The sequence below is a fragment of the Nestor notabilis genome, unplaced genomic scaffold, assembly GCF_000696875.1.
Source record: "Nestor notabilis isolate BGI_N333 unplaced genomic scaffold, ASM69687v1 scaffold666, whole genome shotgun sequence".
NCBI lineage: Eukaryota > Metazoa > Chordata > Aves > Psittaciformes > Psittacidae > Nestor > Nestor notabilis.
In genome coordinates this window covers 41,271-65,067 of record NW_009933083.1, presented here as the reverse complement: position 1 = coordinate 65,067, position 23,797 = coordinate 41,271, and the positions used below count along the sequence as shown (strand labels likewise).

The following is a 23,797-nucleotide window of genomic DNA, read 5'->3' as shown; positions in this document are numbered from 1 at the left end:
TGGAAGTGTCTATGCAGTATGGAATGTCTAAGAGCTGTGAACAGTCTTATTCTGAAAGGCATCTCTACAGGTTTTCAGTGTCTCTCTCCTATGCAGTATCCTCTCTTCCTTTCTCCACATAGACAGATTATTAATGATACTGAGAATAATGACGTTTATCCTTTCCCAGCTTCTTTGATTGTGAGCGTTGGTGTGATGCTGACCCCTGTTGCACAGGATTTGGCTTTTTTAATGACTCCCAGCTATCAGGTATTTTTTCACTATTTTTATTTCTTAAAATCATTTAAGTCTCCCTCCATTATTCCAAACTCAACTATTCTTTTGCTGTGAAGGGCACTTTAAAAGCCTTTACAGATCTTATGCAACCCTCTCTAGCACATTTTCGAGTAACCATAACCATTTCTAGGAGTTCAGCCCAATGACATGCTCCACATCTCAGAAATTAATAAGGAAAGTTCATGGGAATGAGTCCTTAAGAGGCTGCAGTTCCAACAGCATGAAATTCCAGCTGATAAAGCTTCGGAACAGTTACTTCTCGTTTATGAACTTCTCTTCCAAAATGTTGATTGACTTCTTTTTTGTGATTTTTTGTTCAATGTTGTTTCATTTTTTGAAGCCTTAAGTGACTTAGAAACCTAAATATTGCTGAAATGAAATGTGTGTTAAGCACATAATGTCCATGGCTACTTAGAGGCAGCGTAGCCTTTTGGCTTTCTTGGATGTCTGAACTTCTCTGCTCACAGATTTTAGTCTTCAGTGAGGAAGATTGGTTGCAGATAGAGGTTGCCTGTCTCTTCTCCTTAGTATTTTAACTACTTAACCTATCTCAGGTAGGATTTCGGTCTGAGGAAGTCAGAGCTTTAAAAGTATGTGTGACTTGAAAGCTACTACTCACTCGAGATGGCCAACTTAAGGGGTGTTGTCACCCTATGCTCCCTCTGTAGTCAGCAGAGAGATGTATAGACACAACTACGGAGTCTTTAAGAGCTTTGGTTGACTGAATCCTGTCATGGACGTACTTCTATTTTGCTCCAGTGGCTGTAAAGGAAGTGCTTTGTTTAAAAGGAAGACTTTAGCAGGTGTTTAAAATTGGATGCCATCCAGGTCAAAGTCAATGAAATAGTTTTTAATGTTTTATTCCAAATTTAGATTTAGGCCACTAAAATAGCTAACTTTGGTTTTGGACTTGTCAAGTGCTAATCATAGAATTAATCATAGAATAATACAATGATTAGGGTCGGAAAGGACATTAAGATCATTTAGTTCCAACCCCCCTGCTGTGGGCAGGGACATCTCCCACAACTCTCTGAGACAGTATGTGCTGGTTTTACAGTTCATTTGGGAATTTGGAACACTTTCAGAAATACGTATTTTTCATTCCATTTTTTGTTGAGCAGACAATATTTTCACTTAGTCAAAAATTAGTAGCTTGGAAAATTAATCCAGTGCAGTTTAGATTGGAATTACTGCACACATCAAGATTAGTTGACAGTTTTCATATGTCCGTATGACAATGTGAAATTTGAAGTCTTACCTGAATATGATTTTAAGTTTCTTTACGTAATTCTAAAACAAATAAAGGATTTTGAAGCACAAAACGTGCAAAACGGACATCTCTTAGTTTATTTGATTAATATTTTTTAGCTGTGGCATTTCAGCCATCCAGGCCTGGCATTCACATAGTCAAGAGAACTTTCAGTAGCGATTTTAACATGAGCTAGGCTAAATCTTCAATGAAATATGTTTCAAACTCTCAATTTTTTCAGGTGCAGAAATATTTACACTAGGTCTTTGATAGGCAGAATTGTTATCTTGATGTAAGTAGGGGCTGTGTTCCAACGTACATGCAGGTTTTTGACTTCCAAGATTGCAATAGCCACAAAGGTCTGCGTGCTCAAAGGATAGGTTCTAATCTTTGCTTAGTGGAAATGCTCAGTGATCTTAATGGATTATAATGTTTGTACCCACCTTCTCTCACATGGAATTCATTGTGATTTTTCAACATTATTTTCAACAACAGTAAGACTTCGCCCATTTTATGTATTTCCTTGTTTTGATTTCTAAGTCAGTGGAATTCCTTTTAACAGTGTTGTATTCACTTCCCTCGAAATACTATCTAGGAAAGGGAAGTTTTCCTCATCGTATTTATAGCTGTGTATTTCCCTGACAGGTGGAAGGATTATGTGCCTGACCCTGAACAGCGTAGGAATCCAGACGTGTGCTGAGGAGGCAAGAAGTGCTTGGCAAGTTTCAAATTGTAGTTCACCAAATGCTGAAGTCAGAATACACCCGTTTGGCTGGTATCAAAAGCCTGGTAAGTGATGCAGGGCCTTTCTGCACACTGAAGCTTGTTAGCTTCAATGTATGGAAGCTCGGGCTTTCAGCTGGAGGACCCACATTCAAGGATCAGACAAGACAGACAAGCATGTGCAAGGGAAAGAAAGGTGCAATTTAATCTTCATTTTAATAGAAAAGGAATAGAAATACCTCAAAGAAGTATAATTTAATTTCTTGGATTGTATAGGAGACTTCTGGCCAGTGTTGGAACCCAAATATGATTTGTTCCACTGCACAGTCCTGGTCAGGACATCATTCTTTGTTTCTCACTGCTTGGCTTATGGTTTAACGATGTGTGTGGATGCATAACATCAAAAGGTTTGGTTTGTGTTGTAAGATTCAAAGTGTCTGAACTCAACCCAGAGCTTTTCAAGCTTTTCATTTGCTTCTCTAGTGGGGCAACCCTTGTTACAGAGTAGAGACAGCATGGAGCTGGGAGACACCATGGAAACTTACGGTGAGGGACAGGCTGGGGGTCTAGCACTGAGAGGAAGGGAACAACAGCCCTGATATAGCAGGCGATGGCAGGAACCTGTGGGCAGGGGTGACGTGAGAGACAATGAGGGTAAGAAAGATGAAGGGGAGAGAGTGGAGGTGTAGATACACTTCCACTTCCTGGATTTTCTTTTTCCTCTTGTTGGCAGAGACAGCCAAAAATAAAGGACATGAGGGATGATGAAGAGGAGCCTGGGGTTTATGCAAAGAGTGAAGTGTTAGGAGAGACAGTGACGTTTCCTTACGCATTGAGGAACTGCAGATGTGTTTCCACTATAACACAGAGCAAGGCACAGATGTTTATGCAAATGGAGATATTTTTGACAAAAATTTGTATCAGTTTTGCTGGTGTGTTGGGTGTCCGGGAACCAGGAAGAGGAACAAAAAACCTCTGAGCCTGAAAGGCAAAATGGGTTAAATCTGAAGGAGGAATTTACTGTAGCGGGACATGAGCATGAAACACAGGGTAGTTGGTTTTAGTCCACACTTTTGTTGTAGGGAGGTACTTGTGCCTCCGCATTCATAATATGCTAAGTTGAGGAGTGAGCTGTTTGCCTGCTCGTCTTCTTTCATTTACAATTTGACTTCTATGTGTAGTCGTGGTTCTAATTCAGTCAATAAGGAACATACAGCAGCATTTTAAAGAAAGTTCTGGCTAGCCCCAGTTCTTCATTCCTGTCAATGTGAGTGGCAAAACACCTTTTTTATGTTTAGAAGTATCTATTGATTATGGACAGTAGATATGGGCATGGACAATGTGAAATGGAAGAAGCAAACAGAAAAGCTCATTTGTCTTCAGCTTCTGTAGGGATTGTAATGTATTTTTTCGTAGTAGAGAATGTATAGCTGATTTAATTAACCAATGTTTTACAAAATTATTATTATTATTATTCTTTGTTATTTAAAACTGCAAAATATTTAAGGGAAATATTAGCAAATGAGAAGATTTATGTGTGGAAAATATGAATGATTATTGGAATTTTAATTTAGAAAGTTTCCTGCTGGAAACTGACTTGTACCTAATTCTTGGTTTGAGAAATTCCAGTTTGCTAATCAGGAAGCAGAGAAGATCTCATGTCTCTTGTGATGCAGAAAACCAAATACAAAGAGGGGCATGGAAGAAACCCACAGAACTACTGAAATGAGTTGCTTGTAAATAACTGCATTTTAAGAAGTGTTTGTAGGAAAGTTTATTAATATGGAAATTTAAGGAAGTCTGAAGTGATGTATGAGGTCAAAAGCATTCAATAGCAAAGCAGCCTCATATCCTTACTTTTGGTGTTCGTGGTGAGAAGATGCAACATTCAGATCCCAGCAGCAATACTGGGAATATTGAGGTGTTGATTACATTTTAAACCTTCAAATGTAGCTGCTTATAAATGTTTTGGGGTTTTTTTCTGTTTTTAGCTGATTTGAAGAACACCATGGCTAACCTGTGTCCGCCTGTTAGTTTACCTCCGGGGTCAGAAAGTGGTAAGTGTATTCACGTATTAAGCCAGGAAAAGAAAGGAAACATCTTCTGTTTTGTGTGTATTTCTAGATTTCCTCACACTATTTCTAAAAGATCACACCATAATGAAGTGTTTGTCTTCACATGAGTTTACTCATTCAGGTGTTTACTCACTTTTATTAGTTTTGTATCATTTAAATGGAAGAATTGTTGTCATCCACAATGGTGGCCTGATATCTCTCCAACTCACTGCCACAAGAGGTCACTGAGGCAAGATATTTGGTAGGACTGATGATGAAATGAATCATTTATAAGTGTGGATGTCACATCACTTTCAGTGGATAAACCTTGACACTTTAGTGCAGTGGCCAATGGCAAGAGTAGCCCTCTGAAAGCTGCTTATTGCATTATTGTCCGCAGTTGTGGGGTTTCTAGGACCTTTCTTGTAGCATCTGGTGCTTGCAGTTTCTGTCAGTAATACTGAATGCAAGAAGTCTCAATGAGTTTTTATTAGATAATATTAGTTATTAGTTTCCAGAGATAAAAGCATTTGCAATAGTCAAATTTGGAAAATCTATTTTTCCCCCAAAACCAAGATGATGAAAGGGGCAATTCCTCCATAAACTAATGCAGGTTTATACTGCTTTATAATTGGAGGTACAGACGAATGCTAAACTGTACTGCTTTTACTCCTTGTCTGTGGTCTCCTGCAAGGATTGGAATATCATGGATCACAAGAAATGTAGTATTTCAGGTGTGTGTTGGGTCCCACTTTTGAGGAGATGCTGTAACTTGCTATGACAGAAGAGAGTTTGTATCAGTCTTGCAGGAGATGAACCTTGCGGTACACACACACGCATTATTTTATGTAAGTGGGTGGACCCTCTTAATAAATGAAACTGAACTTCTGTCTTTCTGGGCTTTGTGTCTATTGCCCCCTAAAAAGTACATGCAAATTGTCAACAGCTACAGCCTTCCCTGATGTTTCCTTTCCAGAAATACACAGCATGTCTGCTCAATGCTGCGTGTATCGGGAAGGAAGCAGCTTGACTAGTCATTAGAAAACTCAGTTCAACCCTCAGATTAGGCTGAAATTGAGAAGTCATCCATTTCTATATTTTCTTTCTGATCTAAACAGTTTTTAGTCTGTGTCTGTCTGTCTTTGACAAGGATCTAAAGATCTTTTCCAACATTAACTGTTCTGTGATTCTATATGCAGCTGAGCTTGTAGGAGATGGTTAATATTTGCAACGGATTTTCAATATTGAGTTCAGACTTTGTGATAATTGTTTTATCATCATGTCTCTGACCACCAGTCATGACCATGTTCAAACCATTCGTATTTATTAGTAGAATTTGTGCTTTTTTAATGTAATAGAAGGAAAACTGCTATTTTTTTTTATAGGTAAGCAGAAATTTTTTGTGTGAAATGCTTTTTGGAGCTAGTGGGGTACATGGAGGTTGGGCAGTTCAACTCCTCTGCAGACTGTTTCTCCCACAGATGTAGAAAGCCACTTTACTAAAGCTTTCTTCCTCCCAGTGTGAAGCTTTCATCTTCCCAGTGTGAAGCAGTAATTTTGTCACTTTCCTTTTTCTTTTTCCTTCCTTTCTTAAATGTAGGAAAACAGTGACCTAAGCAGCACTTAAAGAAATTAGGCCTTTCAATATGTCATTTGTTTTCTGCTCTAAAGACTGCCCAGAATTTACCCACAGAAAGTGAGGTGCTCATTTTACCCTTAGTAACAATCTTAATCTGTCGCACTCATTTCCAGGTCATCTTTCCAAATGCAGAGCAACTAGGGATGTCTGTGGATTGCAAAGGTCTGGTTATCCACTCAAGCAGGCAGAGCCTCCCATGAAGGTGCAGGATTCTGGATTAGACTGGTTGTCCTGAGGACAGCAGTCAGGGGGAGTCACTGAATCACGAAGAGCACAGCTAGCCTGGAAGTCAAATTAGCACTAGTACCCTGTGGTCTTTGGGTCCCTCACACCAGTGTGTGCAGCAACACATTCAAAATGCAACCGAGCACCATCTGCCCTTCCTATGCTCTGCCTCCTCGTGACAGTAAGAGCATGAGCCTGGTTATTTAGATGAGATGCTGTCTGTGTCATGTCAGAGGTTTGGGAAGATTTTCAAAACCACTGTTTCCAAACTCTTTATGATTAAATATGTTATATTAATAGGTGCTACAGAATGGTTTTAGAGTTGGGCATAACAGAAAAAGCTAGCAGTGGCTGAATTTGCTATGTTGTGGTATTGCTTATGCATGGGGAAGAAAATTACTGTGACTTCTATGTGGTTAACCAGATGGTGAACGTGAGAAAATGTTATTATTTAAAGGGCACTGACATGTGTGTGTATGTGTGTGTGTGTGCATGTAAGCATATATATACACATGTAAAAAACATGTATAAAACTCTCCATCAAAAGATCAGAAAGATACTTAAAATTGAACACTTTGCCAGAAGGCTCTGTGAACTAGTGAAGTTCATCTTATGCCCAATTAGTCTGAGTTTTCTGAGGCACAATCGTGGCCTATATTTCAGTAGAAAATTAATACATTTGACTGCTCATTTTCTAGTTAACAATTTGCAATACTCAGGACAGAGTGTCCAGCACTTTGGTTCCTCCCATTTGCAGTCAGGCTGCTGACTCCATTCCAAGTCTGTGGTGTTTCCAGCCCAAATACCTTGTGAAGAAACCCAGATTAGCAGACTTATTTTCAGCCTTGAGGGAAGTAGATGCTTTGTCTATTTTACTCATTGTTCTTCTCGATAGAAGACCACAGACCACTGAACAATAGAAAAAGCCTCAATAAGAAAGGTTTCTACATGTACTTGGGCAGCAAAAGGAAGGGTAGGGAACATGTGGGTCTGCTGCTGAACAGGGAAGGAAACCTGATGGCAAAGGATATGGAAAAGGCTGAGGTGCCTTCTTCATCTCGGTCTTTACCTCAAGTCCAGCCTTCAGACTTTGAGATGAGGGGGGAAGACTGCAGCAAGGAACACTTATTTTCAGTGGTGGAGGATCAAGTTAGGTAACAAGCTGGACGTACAAACCTATGGGACCAACCTGGCCTTGAACACTGCCAGGGATGGGGCAGCTACAATTTCTCTGGGCAACCTGTTCCAGTTTCTCACCACCCTCACAGGGAAGAGCTTCTTCCTAATATCTAATCCAAATCTCTTCTCTGTTAGTTATATCATATATACCCTATAGGCTCCATTCCCACTCCATTCAAATCAAGTAATTGACTGTGAAACCACCAAGGCACATGTATGTAATGATCTGTTAGGCCCTTCTTGTTTCTGCCTCCTGGGATCCCCTGATGATTTATGGCCATTCCCTCAATGTGCTGCTGAGCAGTGGCTGCAGAATTTTCCAATGTGGGAATAAATTTCCCATCTGACTATCTCAGACATGGGGTATTTTCATTCTCAACAATACAGGTGCTGATTTTATGACTTTGTTGATTAGTAATATCATTTGATTTCCTGTTTTTCCAGAGTGCTGAGGGTTTGTCATAGAGATCTTTGGTGTGGAATAGAGTCAGCCTCTTTATCCACCTTCAGGAGCTGATGTACCGTGCCCCCATACAGCATATTGGAGTTTTGGTGCAGAATTTCTCTATCTTTGGGTTTGAGTTTGATTTTTAGTCTGTTTGTAAACAAGAGGATTTTAGCCTATTTGAAAACAGCTTATTTTAAGCCTAGATAAATATCTGGTACATTTTTAGTATTCTATTACTATACAATTTACTATAATTGGTACTACTCAAGGAGGCAGAAACTTTGCATTTCACCTGGGCATTGCTCACTGCTAAAAGCCACAAATAACACATTTGTTATTATGGCACACGTTTGAGGTGTGATTATAGGTATTATGCAGCAGTTTTAAGAATATTACTCAGTTTGAATTATTAAAATCTCAGTGGATGGACAAAAATGAGAAACAACTATGTTTTAGAAAGAGTATATTTCCTGCACGTCCACTCTGAGTTGACAATTTTCTTGTTTTAGAGGCTGTTGGTATACAGACAGTCTTCCTTGGAAAAAAGCCCTCTGAACACTAGCAATATAAAGCCCTGAGTTCAGCCTGTGAGCATGTTTTTGACTTGAGTCAGGGTTATTAAATATGGCTCACAAATTTCAGAATTAAGATCAGAATTTGTCTTTCAAATATAAATTAGGCACGCTGAACCATAGATCTGATTTATGTACCTCCTTAGCCTCATTTAGCCTCATCTGATTTATGTAACTCCTCAAGTTCATGAGTTTTCTTTCAAGTTTAATTTATTTTATTGCATTTCTGTATCTCTGTTTTCTTATATCAAATCTCAAAATTTCCAGCAAACTCAGAACTGACCCCTCTTTGCTTCAGAGACAAAACTTTTGTTGACTTTATGAAAAGGGGTTCATAAAGTCATAGTCTGTGAAAGTGGAAGGCTGAACTCTGTGTCCCCAGGAAATCTATTCTGGTCTTGTGATCTTATGACTTAAGTGGGAACAAGTGTGAGTCTTAAACCTTGCCTATGCAAACACGAACATCTGGAAGAGAGGGGCTCTCTGTATGGGACATATATAATTTTGCAATGAAAGTTACAGGGCTGGCTGGATTCAGAATGCTGTAATTATCCAATCAAAGCATTTGCCAAAATGTGGTTTGGAAGGTCAGAGCTTAACCTATATATAAATCAGAAATGTCTTCCAGCCCATCAGGTGCACTTATGCAATTTCAGTAAAGGCAGTGACCAGTCTGTAGCCTTGTGCCTTGCAAGATCAGTTTCTAGATGGGGCAAGTTTAGATCAGCCATGGAAAGTTCTGCTTTGCCCAAGTGGATGTGCATACCTGTGGGCATTGCTGGGTCTGCTGCCAGGAGAAGGGAAGAAGGAAACAACTAATAGCCAAAGTCTCTTTTGCAGCTAACTGCTGGCTGGCAACGTCCACATTGGTGCTGTGGATGACTCTGGCTAAAAGGGCTTTGCTCTGTCATTAAAATAAGCAGTAGTGTTTCTGCATTTATCTGCATCTGGGGTCTGCTGGGCAGAAGATCAGAAAGGGAAAACACCGGAAGTTTCAGTATCTACATCTGACCTGAGATTATGAATGCTTCATCCAGGACTGAGAATAGAAAGAAACCCACCACAAACCCCAAAGCAACCTGAAAAACAACCCCTGTGGGTTGGGAGGTTGCAAGGGTCACTTCTGTGAGATTTGGGGGTGCAGAATAAGCAAGTGAAATATGTTTTAAATATGAATGTACAATCTATGGATGTTTGCATCGTGAACGCTCACTCTTCTGTGCCTAGCATGGGCTACAAAGTGCCCATCGTGTCTTATACATATTTCAAATGAATGTTATTAACTTGAGTCTATCCCACATAAAGGGATAAAATACAGATCTTTTAATATAGAAGCAGGAAGTTTAGCTTGGGATCAAATGTAGAACACATTACATGTGCCTAATGATGGCAGTGTGCACGCGGAAGCTTAATTCGAGCTCCTTCAAAAGATTTTAATAGCAGTAAACTAGTAAATCTCAGGGAGATAGACACAGGAGGCCAAGTTCAAGTGTTGGAGCTGTAAATCCAATTAATTTATTTTGATTCTGTGGAACTGTTTTGGATTTCTACTCTGAGAGAGCAGAATTTAGCTTAGCAAGAGTGCTTCTGAATGTTTGATCTGCAGAGTCATATGAGAACTGTGGGACTTGCCAGAGTCACTTGGTGAGTCAGGGAATCCAGGGGAAGAGAATCAGTCTGGTGAAATATCTTCCAAAACCACTGATGCACCCAGACTTGTTGACTTACAATGGAATCCAGACAAGGCTCTTTTTGGAAAGAACCACAGCTAGTAATTTGGAGCTTTGTGTCTGAACCTAGAGAGATTACTCGTTCTGCTAGTAGGACCTCAGTTACTAGTACTATACACAGTGCAAGATAACAACATTGATCTTATGTAAAAAGAAAGTTTAAGTCATTGATTAAATAAAAATTTTTTCTTCATGTTTTCTGGGACAAAAAATAAATAATAATTGAAATAGTAAATAATTGAAATAAATAACTGAAAACATTAACTGACAAGATACAATCTGGAAGATCTGTGGATCTAGTAGTATAGGCAGATAATATCTGGAGAGGATGTAATAGTTAATTCTCCATCACTTAGAGTTGATTTCTATTTTTAAGTATCTTTCTAAATAAATACCACAAACTGTCATCCTAGATGTGGGGGCAGAAATTTTCTAACACGAGTCATGTAACAGGTCATATTAGATGGTTTTAAAATAGAGAAACTATTATGAAATGTGGTAATTTCCATGACTAAAATCACTGTATTTCTCTCAACTAATGTGATAGTCAGTGATTAAGGAGAAATAAAACTAAAGTGCAGTGTTACACAAGTCAAGCTGTGATTGCAGGGTCATTGCTCCCTTACTAGTTTAGACTCCTGAATATAGTGCTGATGATCATAGAATCACAGAATGGTTGGGGTGGGAAGAAATATGAGATCTAGTTTTACCCCCCTGCCACGGGAAGGGACACCTTCCACTAGAGCAGGTTGCTCCAAGCCCTGCTCAACCTGGCCTTGAACACTGCCAGGGATGGGGCATCTACCACTTCTCTGGGCAACCTGTGCCTCAGCACCCATATAGTGAAGAATTTCTTGTTACTATCTAATCTAAATCTACCCTTTTTCAGTTTAAAGCCATTCCCCCTTGTCCTATCACTACATAAACTTATAAAAGTCCCTCTCCAAATTTCTTGTAGGGCCCCTTTAGGCACTGGAAGCTGCATTAAGGTCTCCCCGGAGCCTTCTCTTTTTCAGGCTGAACAAGCCCAACTCTCAGCCTGTCTCCATAGCAGAGGTGCTCCAGCCCTCTGATCACCTTCATGGCCCTCCTCTGGACTTGTTCCACAGCTTTGCGTCCCTCTTGTTATGGGGACCCCAGAGCTTGATGCAGGAGTGCAGATGGGGTCTCATAAGAGGGGAGTAAAGGAGCAGGATCACCTTCATTGTCCTGCTGGTCACGCTTCTTTTGCTCATCAGGTTTTTTCAGCTTGTGCTTTGGGAGATAACCCGTGCTTGCAGTTTATGTTTCCTTGGGAAGGATTTACCTTGCAGAAGCAAAGACTTTTAGCATCAACATAGAGTCAGAGTTTTGGCAGTTAACCTTTGATCATGAATTATTTGGAATTAAATAATTCTGAAATCTAATTTAGCCATTGCCATTCCCTGCCTACTTGCTCAAGGAACAATGCAACCAGCCTAGTCTGTGGTCTGGTTTGGATCTTGCATTCTCATTGACTGGGCAAGTATGTCAACATCAGGATTTCCAAGTTGCAGGGAAGGCATGCCACAGCCCTGACTATATGAACCTCTAACCTTAGCTTCAGGTTTGATGTTGTGTTATGGTCACAGCCATCTTTCTGCGAGGAAGGGATTGAAGGAAACTTTGGCCATCTTTGCCAGTCACCCATTTCTCAGAAGACTAGAAGAAATCTTTAATGAAATGAACGGCCACAACTTGTGCATCTGTGTGGTAAATTCAAACAACAGGGCAAGATTTGCTTCCCAGGAATAGCAAGGCAACAGCTGGCTCAGCTCTGTCCTCACCCTCCAATTACACGGGGAGAGTAACATCAACTTCTGGTTTAGGACTCAGTGGCCACAGCAGAGCCCTTTTGCCTTGAAGATATATTGAACTGTTGAAAGGAACTAAAGTAATTAAAGGCCTATTCTTTCCCAAGCCTTCCTTTTTTTACTTCTGTGTGCAAAATGGAGAGCCTGCAGATATTTTTAGCTGTGTAAAGTTTACTGCATTATTTTAAACCCACTGTGAGACAGAAGAATAATTCTTGAGGAATGCTAGAGTCAATATGTACATGAATATGTATGCTCACACATGCACATGCATGTGTACGTGCATATATGTGAGTATACATGTTTATATACGTGTAATACACGTGCATATATAGATGTGTACATATTTGTATATGTATATATATGAAATAGAAGCAATTCTTAATTATGTAGCAGTTACGTGACATTAGAACAGTTCACAGAATTTCATATGATTCTGTCTATGAAATTAAATTAAACCAATCAAAATAAACCTCGTGACCTTTTAAAGAAAAGCCTGTGAAAATCAAATGTGCTTCTGTTGGAGTTTGATTGGTGCTTGTAAGGGAAGACAAAAACACAATGTTTATGAGCACTGTTACCTCATCTTCACTTAGTGTCTATGAAATTAAATTAAACCAATCAAAATAAACCTCGTGACCTTTTAAAGAAAAGCCTGTGAAAATCGAATGTGCTTCTGTTGGAGTTTGGTTGATTGCTTGTAAGGGAAGACAAAACCACAATGTTTATGAGCGCTGTTACCTCATTTTCACTTAGTCTGTGAGGCTGGGACTTGCTCTCTCAATGCAGATTTATGCAGGTAACATAAACATCAGCTGCTCACATGAGGTTCCCTGTACAGACAACATAGACATCTGGCTCATGTAATCAGTAGATTCCTGGGAGTGATTTGTCTCATCCTAAAGCAGACATCTAAACCAGGGTGAAGATACTGCATAGTAAAACTGTCTGTTCCTTCTGATAGTACAAGGAATCTAATGTAATGAGCTCAGATGTAGACATCATGCAGGTGTAGACACCTTGCAGGTGCATGAGGTGAAGCCTAACTTAGGAAACCAGCTCTTGCTTTAAAGATGTGGATGTCTGCTGCAGGTTCTGGGAGCACTCAGTTGCATCCCCACTTCTTTCCAAGGAGTTAGTGGCCGTACCTGCTCAGGAACATGTGTGCAACCATTATGACCCACATCCTTTAATGTAATTAGTCCTGTTCAGAAATCTTTTATTTAAATCAGTTGGATTTACATGCAAACCTGGATGGGGCTGCTCCAGATTTACCTCTTTATTAACTGAATACCTTTGTATGCCTAATTGTACATGACCTCTGAAAATGGGACTGGATGCTCTAGTCAATTGGAGGTCTTTGAATATAGCATTTAATTTATTTCCAGTTGGTGCAAAGAAAGGTGAAAGTCTTTCACTGGGAACTCCCCAATGCTTTTGTTTCTACATTATATTCCTCTGAAGTTTTTACTGAATCTTCAATTTCTATTATTTTTGTATGGTTCATTTTGCAGAGTATTTGGATAGATGGCAACCCTTAAGTGCGTCCTCTGTTCTCATGGATTCATCCATCTCAGACTTTGAAGTTGTGCAAGTTAGTAGAGATATATCCAATTACTTCTCCACTGCCAGAGACTATTGCCTATCCGGTAAGAAATGATTATTCATAGCTTTCTTGTGAGCCTCAAAAACCAAGAAGAACTTCCCACCACCACTTCTGACATAGATACACCAATTTTACTTATTTTTAAAGAAAGACTACCCCAGTGTTTCTGGATTTGAAAGAAGGATCTGAAATAGGTTATCTAATGAAAGATATGAGAGACATAAAATGCCATTGAGTGACTGTGTAATTTTGACACCTCTTGGGCACAGAGATCTCTTACTTCTCCAGGCACTGGACAACTTGGAGAATATTGTAGTGAATAATTAAAGAGGTGATGTTATTATTTTCTGAAGAGCAGTTAAGGAAAGCTGGCCAAGTGAGACAGATACAGATACTTTCGATAACTGTAGGAGCCACCTACAGTTATCTAAACTAACCTGTAGCTGCGTGTGTGAGGGCAGGTTGACTAAGAGCTGGGATGAAGCGGGTGTCAGGCTGTAGTAACAACAAAGGAAACTGCTTTAACTAATAGCAGCAGGGGGTCCTTTCACTTCACATGACTGGCAAATCCTCAATGCCACAGAGTGGTAGAAATAAGGAAAAGTTCTCACTTACTGCAGAAGATGGTTCTTTGAATGGTGTGTTTTATTGTATTAGATGGTCCTCACCTTATGAGGGTGAGCAGTGTAACTTACTGGTTTTTCCTGTAACTGTTTGAAGGAACCTTTCTGAAGGAGAAGTGTTGGATACCCACCTCTGAGTACAAACTCAGAGTCATTCACTTCGTTGTGCTTGTTTACTGTATGTATACAGGTAGATACATACCTGATTTTTGTTAGTGTACTTATTCACTTTAGTGTTGTAGTGAATGGAAACCTAACTGAGGGCAGATTCCCACTCATGACTGAGAAACATAACAAAGTATGGGTTTTGTCACAGTGTATTCAGTAGAGTATATATGTCTGTATTCATCATGACTGTTTGTCAGGAGGAGGCAGGAAAACATGAGGATGCAGCTCTTCTATAACCTTTATATTTGTCCACACTGAGGCCAATGCTCTTGGTGTGGACAACAGTGAGTTCATGAGAAACTGGATGGACTAATGAGTAGCAGTTACAGATCAGGCATAAAGCCAGTTGTTTCTAAGGGTACAAGAGCAGGACCCTTTTGTAGCTGAATCCGAGGCCTCACCTATGGGTGGATGCACCATGTAGGAACTGTACCAATTACCTGAGACTCCTGGCACTGACTGCAACAGGGCTTCCCAGCTTGAAGTGTGGGCCTGGATGGTGATTCATTGGTGATTGGTGATGTTTTTCTTCTTAATCTCTGTTCTCTCTATGCAGTAATGATTTGATGCATTGCTAATTTCCCCCTGTGCTATACACTTGGACAAATGAGAGGATCACTTTTCTTATTCTGAAACCTTTCCCTGGGGCTCTCTTCAGCTTAGATCCTCAGTACTTTATTAGAAGATGTTTTTCTTCTCCTGAAACATGTGATACCAGTTTTCTTTCTGCTCTATTTTAAAGCAAATATAACCACTTGTCCTTCAGCTGTTTTGGAGAATGTTCTGGGAATCTGAGAACATTTATGTCCCGTTACTCTGCTTTACAGCTACTTCATATTCTTATTGCTTGACCTGTTGTAAAACCTTTCATTTAAACATCTTATAACAATGTCATACAAAATACTTCGAGAATACATTTTTACCTGCTCTTTTTCTTCATGTTTCACCTCACAGCTTGTTCAAACGACCAGTCATGTATGGTGGTTACACTGGAAATCCAGCCTTCAGCAGTCAGATGCCTTTTCTACCCTGATACACAGATATGCACACATGGTCTTCAAGGGCACAGCTGTCGGGTTTTACTCAAAGAGGCAGCTACATACATCTATAGGAGACGAGGTAAGTGCAGGTTGAGGCTGTGGAGGAAGGAACTGTGGTGGCCTGTGCACAGTTCTTATGAATGGAAGAGTGAGGAGATCCTCACTAGACATAAAGCACTATGCATGTCTCCTAGACAGTTGTCCATTGCCATTTCAGTGGAGTTACAACCAATTGGGATAGGAAAACATCCCTAAATACTAATGCATGAAAACATGGTGTTACCATCTAGTGTCGAAGCAGGTATAATAAAGGCAGCCTAGTCTGCAAAAGATGTTTTGGAAAGTGCAGAATGGTCAAAACAAACAAAAAACCAGTCATGAAAGTCCAGCTCCTTCCTTTTCATCTGTGGAAGATGTTTCTATATGTTCTTCCTTTTAAACTCTGAGAATAACACAAGGAGTGTTGAAAACCCACCGTCAATTGAAAGTTGTAAGGAACATCTCTGGAGAAAACAAGCAAAATAAAAACCAAAGCAAGATGAACTAATGTTTTAAAGAAGGGAAATGATTTAAGAGAGAAATAGAAGTTGTGTAGACCAGTAAAAATGTTATTGTTTAGCTATGAACTTCGTTGCAACTGTAAGTTTTGTTGGCTTTTTTCCCCTTGATTTTAAAAGAGATTACTTTCTTTTTGTGTGATATTGATTATTTCTTGTATTAGAAGTAATTCTAATAAAACGGGTAACAATAAGGGGAAAGTAAGAAATATTCCCTTTTCACTGAAATTTCTGTGAAGAAACGACAAATTAATAAGAACCTTCTAGGCTCAAGCTCTGTAAGAGAAAAAGGGGTTTATCACTGTCAAAACCAGCAGTCTCTACACAGGACTGTAGGGAATTTGGACACGGGTTATGCTCGTTGCCTTCTGTGGAGGATCTGTCTCACATGATGTAACAGGTACTAGAAAGGAGAGTGAAGTGCAAGTCTTTCCTGGTGAGAGCCCAAACCAATGAGTCGTGTGGTTTTCTTTCCACTCTCTGACTTGCTATGCTTAAAGGTTTAACATTTCAGCTTTTTAGAGCTTGGGGCAGGAGGAAGTCTGAAAATCTCTCCCCTTGTAGAAATGCTCAGTTTTATATTCTAATGTGATGTCTGATCTGGAAGAAATGTTTGAGTAGGGGTTTGAAAAGTTAAATGTTCATATCTAGTAGCTAGTATCTAGCATAGCATGAAGTATTTTATAGGAAAAGATTAACACAGATTTATCTATGTTTCATTTAAAGAAGTAAAATGGACACATAACATCTTAAAACTAAGGAAAATGGGATTAATTTTCATTTCTGAAATGATGCTAACTTGAAAAAGCAAACTTTTTTCCTCTGTTCCTTCCCCTTTCCCCCCTCACCTGATAGATTTATTCCTGCCCATTTCTGATTTGGATTTAAACCCATCTGTGTACATCCCATCCCATGGAGATCTGATGGGCAAATCCGAGGTGATCCGTGTTGGCTCAGAGTGGAAAAACATTAGCCAGTTCCTGGGAATCCCATATGCTGCACCTCCCCTTGCAGAAAGGCGCTTCAGTCCTCCAGAGCCATTTGCTTGGGTGGAAACCTGGAATGCTACCGTGGCTCGGTAAGAAACCTCTTCTATCAGCTGCAGAAGTGCTTGTCCATCCAGGTGTGTGATGGTAGCTGGAGAGATGACCATGATATTCATGTCCTTTCTTGCAAAAGAATCTATGCATAACTCCTCATCCACTGTCTGCTGTCAGTCCATTTTCATGCTGAGTGCTTATACAGGTTTTTATATTCATAGATTTTGCTCCTCCTGAGCCATAAATCTATAGAATATTTAACCAAACAGGGGCACTTTACCACTGATTTTACCAGAAGCTGTGGGCCTCATATAGAAATCCTCTGTCTAGGACATCAGGCTGAAGGACTCAGATATTCTTTTCTGTCCAAAAACTGTTAAAAGGCAAATACTTGCTAAATTGCTTGGACAGACGTTCAGGAATTCTAAGTGTTTTAGGTAATGCCTTAAGTGGAAACTAGCACCAGGAACTGTATTAGCAGATCAGCTAAATTCCTGTTAAGTCCCTGTATCTAATGTTTCCCATTAGTGGCCTTGGCTCTCCAGGGCTGTACAGATACCAGTGCTTGGTGAGTTTAGGTTGGAGGCACTCTGCGGACCGTAGCCTTTGTGTGTCTGTCTGTGTTTCATTTAGTGTTATGATATGAATCTTAATTTTGTTGCATGGCAGAACCAAAACGACAAATTGTGAATGTGTATTTCTTAAAGGAGGGTTTGGGTGAGATACCTGTCAGCTGCGTGGAAGCTATTTGGTCCCTCCATTACTCAGGATTTGTCTCCAGGAGTTTCTAGCAAAGCCTGTGATGAACTGAGTGAGAAGAGATGCAGTGTTGTCTTAAAGAGTTGAAAAGCATCAGTAGCCTCATCCTTCAGGTCACACCTGAGTTGTGGAGGTGTTAACTGCATAACCACAGTGTCCATGCAGCCTTGTGTATGTTAGAGGGATCTGGTGGGACGTGGCTTTTTGCCTCCTCAGGTGCACAATGATGTTAGGTTAGCACACACCCCACCAGCTCCTTTTGTTTGCAGCCACAGCATGGTATCTGACAGGGCTTTGGAAAGACCCATCTGCTTCTGTGGTCTCTCTTTGAGGACCTGCTGCTGCACTGAGCAGCCTGGCTGAGATTTTTTCCAAGCAATTTAGGGACCTTAGTTAACCTACCCCTATCTTTTGAATTCTCAGTGCTTCCTTAGGCCAATGAAGAGCTTGGCCATTAATAATAATATAAATATTTTATATTTATAAATACAATCGTCTAATATTTTTAAGGCTAAAAAAATAATTCTTTGAGTTTAACACCATGGAGATGCACTTGGAGAATCAAGGGGACCTCACTCTGTGTGTATAGAAAGTGTTGACACTATATATTTTTTGACTCTATATTGGTGTTGCGTGATATTTGTATATAAGAAATAGACATTAGCGCAGTGCCATTACTGATGGAAAAGAAGCATTTGTTTATCAGCCTGGTCCTGATAAAAGACTTAAAAACCCCCAAAACACACAAAGCAAACCCAACCAAACCCCCCATCCAGCTATTGGAGTCTCCAGTTGCTGGAGGAGCTGTGGATTTGCCTCAGTAGATGGCAGTCTTTCCCTGGAGTCGGTCTTGGCATGAGGATTTGGCATGGGAGCTGGAGGTGCGGATGGGTGATGATACCTGCTGTCCTGTGGAAAGCTGTGTGGATTAATAGCGTTAGACCTGTGTCCTGGCCTGGTTCCTGCCTGGGAATTCGTATTTTGTCTGCCTAAAATGTCTTTAGCAGTTTTGGTTGGAGATGATGTGCTTCACTACGTCAGTGTGAAAGCTGTTGAGTGATATCACCACCCTAGGAACCTCCCTTGTGGAAAGATTTTGTAGAATTGCATCAAAGCTGGTCCTTTTCCTTGTAGTTTTCTATTAAATTCTTCAGTGTAAAGTTTTATAAGGGCATTAAAAGTTTAGATAATTTAGAAATAAATCTCTGAGATATTACTGTCTTTTCCATAGCCTCTTTTAGCTTCTTCCCTAATAAATTCTCATGCTTTTCCATAACTCACTATGTTATACAAACGTAGCTGTGAAGTAGAAGGAACTGGCTTCAAAATAGCTTCTATCTGAACTGCAAAAATCATCCACTTAATTCTTGTTGCGTGAGAGCTTGAGCATATGAATCTCATACAGATGATGGCCAGAAAATGGTTTTCTGTGCGTGGCTAGCTCCTGAATTCCTATTGAAAGGTTACTTTTACCATTCCTTGGCACAGTTTAATGGTGTGCTATGATGCTTAGAGTAAATGGATTTTAAAAATGGGTTAAAAATTTAAACTTACCATTACAAATTAAACCAAATAACTGACGTTTCAGCAGCAGAGTGGATTACGTTGGTGTGCAGGCAATAGTGAGGGGAGACCTGGGCCTGGGACCCCCAGCCCTTACATCTGGTGCTAATTTTGTGCAGTTTATCTAAAGTGTGAGTTTTCTGAAGGCTTCTTTTCAAGTTCTAATCTTTCTAAAATGAGGCTGATTTTCTGAGGGAAGGATTCTAGATATGAAAATGTTTTGCATTTTTAGGGTTTTATAGAAACCCACATATATGTTACCAAAGTATAGGTGGGCATAGTTTTAGCTGTGATTGAGATCTACACATTTAATGATTTTATGAACTCAGTGCATCAAAATATAAGGAAATAGCAGCAGTGGAAAAAGAGTACACGCCTTTTTATTGTAATTTTCCCAATCCATGTCTCTAGGGCAGCTTGTTGGCAGCCAGGAGACGGAGAGGCCCCATCATACTCTGTCAGTGAAGACTGCCTATATCTAAACGTCTTTGTTCCTGCCACCACTGTAAGTAGGAGTCAGTTCTTCTCAAAGTGCTTTTAATTGGCATGAATGATTCTTTCCATGTGTTGTCCACAAAGCCTTACAAGGTTAAATTAGGTGCTCTGTTGTTTTTGCCAGTGCAAGAGTATTCCTTATAGGCTTTCAGTAAGCAATGATTGGGTAAAACTACAAGGGTGGCGAATTAAAAAGCTTGAAGACAGTGGAGACAAAACACAAGAAGAAGGTGGCAGCAAAGGAGAGGAAATTAAGGACAGAAATGTGAATGTCCCTGAAATGAGACCCTTTGTCCAGGAGATAATAACACAATACAACATGTCACATCAACACTTACCACTGATCAAGCAGCAGCAGATGGGTTTTTCCACTCTCATCTTTACTGTTCCTGTTGGCATCCGGAGGAGCTCTGTTGAGGAAGGAGCATAGCAAGCAATGCTCAATCTGTGCCCAGCCCACAGAGCATAAAACCAGATGTTTTAAAGATGACTGGGCCAATGGTACAATCTGAGAAATTGTTATTTGAAAGCTCTTGCATTTCTCATAAACAGATATAAAATAAAGCTCCAAGTTAAAGCCAAGCTTAGATGATTGGCCAAACCCCTGGGGGACTGGGGATAAAGATGCCGAATAATATGTGAATCCCATTGAAGAGTGGGCCCAGAGCACAGGAACAGTTTTTTCTTTCCAGAGTGCTGGCAATTTTCAGAAGGTGATGGTCATTATAATAGAAATTTATGGGTCTGTCATAGTGCATGTCTGGAAAGAGCTGGTCTAGCTATCCGAGAGCAGCATACAGAGTCCCTTGCAGGCCCTTTTTAATCATCAGAAAGACCAGCAGTCTGTTTTCTCCCTGCAGCATCAAGCTGTCATTTTGCCTTGAGTGAAGTCATTGCTTATTGAAAACATCAGGTCACTGTCCCAGGCAATTTGCCATCTCCGCTTAAGAGCTGCTTTCAAGATAGCTTACTTGAAAGCATTGTATTTTCTGCCATCTGATAAATAGTCTGTCTTTTCTCCTTAGTGGTACTGTGAACTGAATCCCTCCGTTTTTTTGTAGAGGTGTAAGGTAGAAATAGGTCTGATCAAGTCAATCAGTTTTACATGCATAAGTCTGGCCCAAGAGAGGAACAAAACTTCTGGTTTTGTAGAAGTAGCTGGGAGCAGAAGGAAACATTTTCCTGCTTCTTTATGCGGTGAGCACTATTTTTTACTCACATACAGAGAGCTATAGTTATATATTTTCAGCCCACGGAAAGTTAAATTAGCCAGTAAATACTGAATATAAAATCTCTTGGAGAGCAGGAAATGCAGAGGTTGTTCAGGAGAATTTTGAGCCTGGACAAGAGCATGGTGCAGGGACTGCTGCTGGTCACCAGAGGACTCTTTAAGTGTCAGGCACTGAAGAAGGTGAATGACATCACCTCATTTTGCTTCCATAGCTACGTGTACCACATAACCCTCCAAGTAAAACTGGCACTTCTGAGAGACTTTTTTCCACCTATAACCATCACCACCTGTCACACCAGCAAAGCAAAGCTGTGCCTCAGCTTGATTTACAAAGGTTCCAATATAAAATCAAGAGCTGAAGCTCTTCACTAAGCAAGAATAGAAGCTGCACCCCCTCTCCTCTTCTCCCATCCCCTGCATGTATTATTCCCACCCTTATCGCACCATCGCTGTTGGACTCAATTCTTTACAAAGCAATATTGTAGAGTAGTTAAAGCAGTGGAGGTTGCCTGGCTGGATAGAGTTTAAATCTAGCCCTGCCAAATAGCTTATTAAGGGCTTTACAGTTGTGTGGAGAAGATGGTTCTGAATATTATGAAGCCTTTCAGACTTCCAGCTGACTTGCAGCTTCCTGGTGGATGCTGAGCTTTTCTCTCCCTTCGGATTTTGCACATGGGACTTAAGGCCCTACAGGCAGGAGACCATGGTGGAGGTGCTGTGCTCCCCAGAAGATATGCCCCCACTAGCTAAGCCAGAGAGCCATCTGCCCCTGTCCCAGCTGGAAGTCTTCGCACGGATTTTACACCTCAAAGTGTAACTGCCAGCATTTTGTTGCAAAGTATGGAGTAAAACCCTGCACTGGCCAGTAGCCATGTGGTAGCCATGGCTCGTCCACCAGGAACGTGCTGGCCCCACTCTGTCTGTGTGCCACTGCAGCCTGGCATTGACACTGGTGCTGCATCTGAGCTTGGTACTAAGTGGTGGTGGGTGAAGGGACTGGCTCCAGCAGGCTTCATTTAAGGTCTTGTGTTTCTTGTGCCTCAAGGATTTAATTGCAGTGGTTGGTTAAATTTGGTTGAGAACAGGCTTGGGGGAAGTTCGCTAATATCCAAAATAAATTTTCACCAGCTTATGTATAGTAAAAACTTAACTGGCTAACAAATATATAGAGAGAGATAGACAGGGGACATGAAATACCTCGTATTGTGAGGCATAGTTCAACTAAAGCATGAAAATGACTGTACTATGCTGTTGAAAGGGCTAACAAGAAACGCTGAGGCAATCACGTTAAACAGCCTTCATCTAAAATGTCCAAATCCATGAGTTCTGAGATTGAAATCCCTTGGGATTAAAACCCAAATTATTTTTCGTGATATTTTACCTTTGCAAAAGAGAGTGATTTGTCATTGCTCAATGCAGACTAGAAATGGGAACGATATGTCCAGACACTTGGCACGAGGCACAGCCCCAGTACTAAATCTTCCCCTAAATTGCTCCATATCTGTTGCAGCAGGCTTTGTTTTTCTGGTTTTAACTTTTATCTCCTGTTTTTTGCCTTTCTTAAGCTTTTCATCACTACAGCATTGGCTAAAGGTGCTCGGCACAATGTAATACACAACTTAGAGGGCACCTGGAGGTCATGATGCTTTGCAGGCTGTGGACACATCAGAAATGCCTGGTTTGAACCTCAGGTTTAACTGTCTTGAGCGGAGGGGATGGAACAGGCTCAACATCACGTTTAATACTGTTTTAGCTGACATGGCTCAGTGTGGTTCTATTTTAGAATGAATTTCCGTGTGAAAACAGATTCTTTCAATGTTTTCTTTACCCCTACCTCTCTCTCTGTGCTACATACGGTGCAGAAATAGGAACCAGAGACCACTGTGAATTAGGCAATTTCTATTCAGGAGCAGAAGTTCCTGAGAGCAAGCAGCATGTTTCAGTGCTTGCAGTTTCTTGGGTTTTCTTGGTAACACTGTTGTGTTTACAAGAAGCCTCTGAAGTGATTCTCCAGATAGATAAGTGAGGAGTGCATGCAATCATCACAAATTAATGGCAGATGAGAGGGGTTTGCCTCCTATCCTGTAGTTTTGAAGCCATCACTTCCCTGCTGTTCCTCCCATACCGCCAGAGACATCCTTTGCCAGAGCAGATGGGACTGCTGTGTCTAGCTGAGCCCCATCCAGAAAATAACAGCAGCAAAGCCCAATGCCCTCTAGCTGCAGGGAGAGAAGCAAACCTCAGGTGTACCCTGATGCTGCAGCAGGGGCCACCAGCCCTTCTTTGCAAACCATCACCAGCTGCCAAAGCAGGGAGTGGGACTGGTATTTCTTCAGAGTGTCATCTCGACAGAGCTGTGATCTGGTGGTAAATGGTGAGGTCTCCTGGTGCACTTCTGCTTTTGTGCTGCTCCCGCAGCAGCAGCCTGGCCGCAGCCCTGCTGTGCATGCAGAGAGGGTCCACACACACGTGTTGCTGCTTCTGTTTCTGTGCAAAATCGTGTGGCTCTGCAAGGAGCACTAACATAGGCAGCAGCCCATTGTATCTCCTGCCTATCCCAGGAGTCCTGCTGGGCTCTTCTGGGGCAGACTCCCCCTGTGCTTTGTCAGAGGTGACTCTTCTGTGCACAGAAAAGTCCACTCTGCAGGACTCCTCTATATATTTAATAGGGGAAAACCTGCATTGAAGGAGCAACGAGGAGTTCTTGTCCAGTGAGATTTTGGAGACTAGGCAGTATTTAGTTCTGAAGACTCAAGAGCAGGAAGCAGCCCTGCACAGCTATTGAGTT

The 23,797-nt window shown here is 40.8% G+C and overlaps 1 protein-coding gene across 1 annotated transcript in view; it reads left to right on the top strand.

The window, feature by feature from the left end:
- Window positions 1-23,797, top strand: part of LOC104407401 (thyroglobulin-like) — a gene marked incomplete at its 3' end in the record, with an annotated part of 69,584 nt that overhangs the window by 6,195 nt on the left and 39,592 nt on the right. Inside the window, exons 7-14 of the mRNA XM_010016681.1 lie at window positions 170-249; window positions 2,171-2,314; window positions 4,240-4,305; window positions 13,442-13,576; window positions 15,279-15,459; window positions 15,655-15,670; window positions 16,812-16,999; window positions 19,695-19,788. Coding sequence (XP_010014983.1) covers window positions 170-249; window positions 2,171-2,314; window positions 4,240-4,305; window positions 13,442-13,576; window positions 15,279-15,459; window positions 15,655-15,670; window positions 16,812-16,999; window positions 19,695-19,788 — 904 coding nt within the window. The remainder of the gene's footprint in view (window positions 1-169; window positions 250-2,170; window positions 2,315-4,239; window positions 4,306-13,441; window positions 13,577-15,278; window positions 15,460-15,654; window positions 15,671-16,811; window positions 17,000-19,694; window positions 19,789-23,797) is intronic.